Below are 2143 nucleotides of genomic sequence, written 5' to 3'. Positions count from 1 at the left end.
ACGGTGTAGAATGAAATGTCGTCGCTCCAACAACTCATGCTCGACGACAAGGAGTTTCCGATCTCCAACACGATCTACGGCGCGTTCAACTCGGCGGTCTCGGTCCCCAACATGATCATCCCGTTTGTCGGTGGTCATCTCCTCGACTGCAAGGGCCACGTCACGATCCTCTACTTCCTCATCCTCATGTGCTGCGGCCAAGCGCTCTTTGCGTACGCCATGGAGCTGCACTCGATCTGGCTCGCGATGGCCGGACGCATCATCTTTGGTCTTGGCGAGGGCAGCGTCGTGGTCGGCGGCCGCGCGATCGTCGCGTACTGGTTTGACCGGTCCGAGCTCACGTTTGCGATGGGCACGTCGGTGGGTATCACCAACATCTCCAAGATGCTTGCGAAAGCGACGGTGGCGCCTGTCGCGCTCTACTTTGGCAGCTACGTGTACGGTCTCTGGTACGGCTTTGTGGTGTGCATCGTGTCGTTGTTGGTGGCGCTTGTCGTCGGCCGCGCTGCGCAGACGCTCAAGCGCATCAAGCGCGACGTCAAGCACCAAGTGCGCGCGGGCGCCGAGCTCGTGTCGGTGATCGCGCCGTCGCTCACGTGGCTGAGCTCGTACTGCTACGTGCGCCGCGCCAAGAAGGCCGATGTCGTCCACGAGAAGCTGTCGTTCATGGCGATGGGGTCGTTCTCGCCGCTATTTTGGCTCGTCGTCGCACTCCACGTGACGTTCATCAACGTGTTCCACCTCTTCCAGAACGTCTCGGCGAGCTACTTTACCCAAGTGCACGGCTACTCGATCGTGAACGCTGGGTACGTGAGCAGCTTGGCGCACGTGTTTGTGATCTTTGCGCCGCTCGTGGGCCTCGTGGTCGACTGCGTTGGCGGTCGCATCCAGCTCATTCTGTGCTCGTCGTGTCTGAGCATCCTCGCGTACACGTTGCTTGTCTTCACCAACATCAACCCGATCGTGCCGATGCTCATGATCTCGCTCTGCCTCTCGGTGACACCGACGATTCTCATGGCCAGCATTGCGCTCTCGATCTCCAAACACCGGTTCGGGACGGCGTTTGGTATCGTCGAAGTTGTCGATGCACTCGGCGGTTTTGTCGGCAACATTGCGATCGGCTACATCCTCGACACGTCTGGCGGCTACAACGCCGTCATGCAAGTGCTTTTGGGCCTCGCCTGCCTGACACTTGTGCTGGCACTCGCCCTCGCGCGCGAAGACACGCGGACGGGCAACCACCTGGCGGCCGCCACGATCGCCAAAAACAACGAGGATGTCGAGCTGCGGGAGGCCGACTATAGCACCTCTGGCAGCGACGGCGGCTGCCCCGAAGGCGTATATGTCTAAGTGGCCCCTTATTTAATACGGTTTTTGTATGCAAACTCATTGTCCTTTTCCATCGACGCCCAACATCATGGTTGAAGAACCTAGCACCGACTGAGGAGGGCACTGCAAAAACGAGTGGTCGAGCTCCGTTCGGTGGTGCTGCGGCGGCGTTCTTGCCTACCACTACGGTACGACTACAGTGTACTATCGGGAGTGGCCGAGAGCGCGTGCCAAACTCGACGAACGGTAATGATTGGTGGGACATTTGTGTGTCAACGAATTCTGGACTGGACGAGCCATCCTCCGACGTCCTTATGCACAAACTTGTTCAGTCGACAGTGGCGGTTCCAAGCATGGTGCTACGATTTGTCATGAAAGAAATCTCAAACAAAACACGTATTTCGTATACTTAGTAGGGTTAGGTTTCCGAGGGTCCCTACACGTGGATCTTGGGCGCGCACCCTTCTTCGGCGCTGGAGCTCGAGCTACCGGCCTCGACGAGCTCATCGTCGTCGACTTCGCCCTTCTTCTTGATGGTCGCGGTCGCAAGGTGGCCACCGTGCTGCTTGTCGACAAAAGCGACCGCGAGCGTCAGCAGCAGCGTGAGGCAGGCAAAGGCCATTAGGATTTGCATGACGATTGTGTAGCTGCCGGTCGTATCGCGGAGGTACCCGATGCCGAGGTTGCCGCTAAAGGCGGTAAAGCCGTTGACAACCTCAAGAATGCCGTACGCGGTGCCAAAGCGCTGCTTGGAGACCGTGAGCGGAATGCTCGAGAGCAAGATTGACGGCGTCACCGAGAGGCAGAGCGAGAT

The 2143-nt window shown here is 58.6% G+C and overlaps 2 protein-coding genes across 2 annotated transcripts in view; one reads left to right on the top strand and one right to left on the bottom strand.

The window, feature by feature from the left end:
• Positions 1-3: 3 nt before the first annotated feature.
• On the top strand, positions 4-1406 carry SDRG_16336 (hypothetical protein). Its single transcript, XM_008622541.1, has one exon. It carries the CDS (start codon positions 16-18, stop codon positions 1348-1350), a length of 1335 nt encoding a protein of 444 aa, XP_008620763.1. The 5' UTR covers positions 4-15; the 3' UTR covers positions 1351-1406.
• Positions 1407-1765: 359 nt separating this feature from the next.
• SDRG_16335 (hypothetical protein) overlaps positions 1766-2143 on the bottom strand; it is a gene marked incomplete at both ends in the record, with an annotated part of 1529 nt that continues 1151 nt past the window's right edge. The window contains one exon of the mRNA XM_008622540.1: positions 1766-2099. Within this exon, the coding sequence (XP_008620762.1) occupies positions 1766-2099 (334 nt within the window). The remainder of the gene's footprint in view (positions 2100-2143) is intronic.

The sequence above is a fragment of the Saprolegnia diclina genome, assembly GCF_000281045.1.
Source record: "Saprolegnia diclina VS20 unplaced genomic scaffold supercont1.123, whole genome shotgun sequence".
In the NCBI taxonomy this organism is placed as follows: domain Eukaryota; phylum Oomycota; class Saprolegniomycetes; order Saprolegniales; family Saprolegniaceae; genus Saprolegnia; species Saprolegnia diclina.
This window is presented reverse-complemented; position numbering and strand designations above follow the sequence as displayed.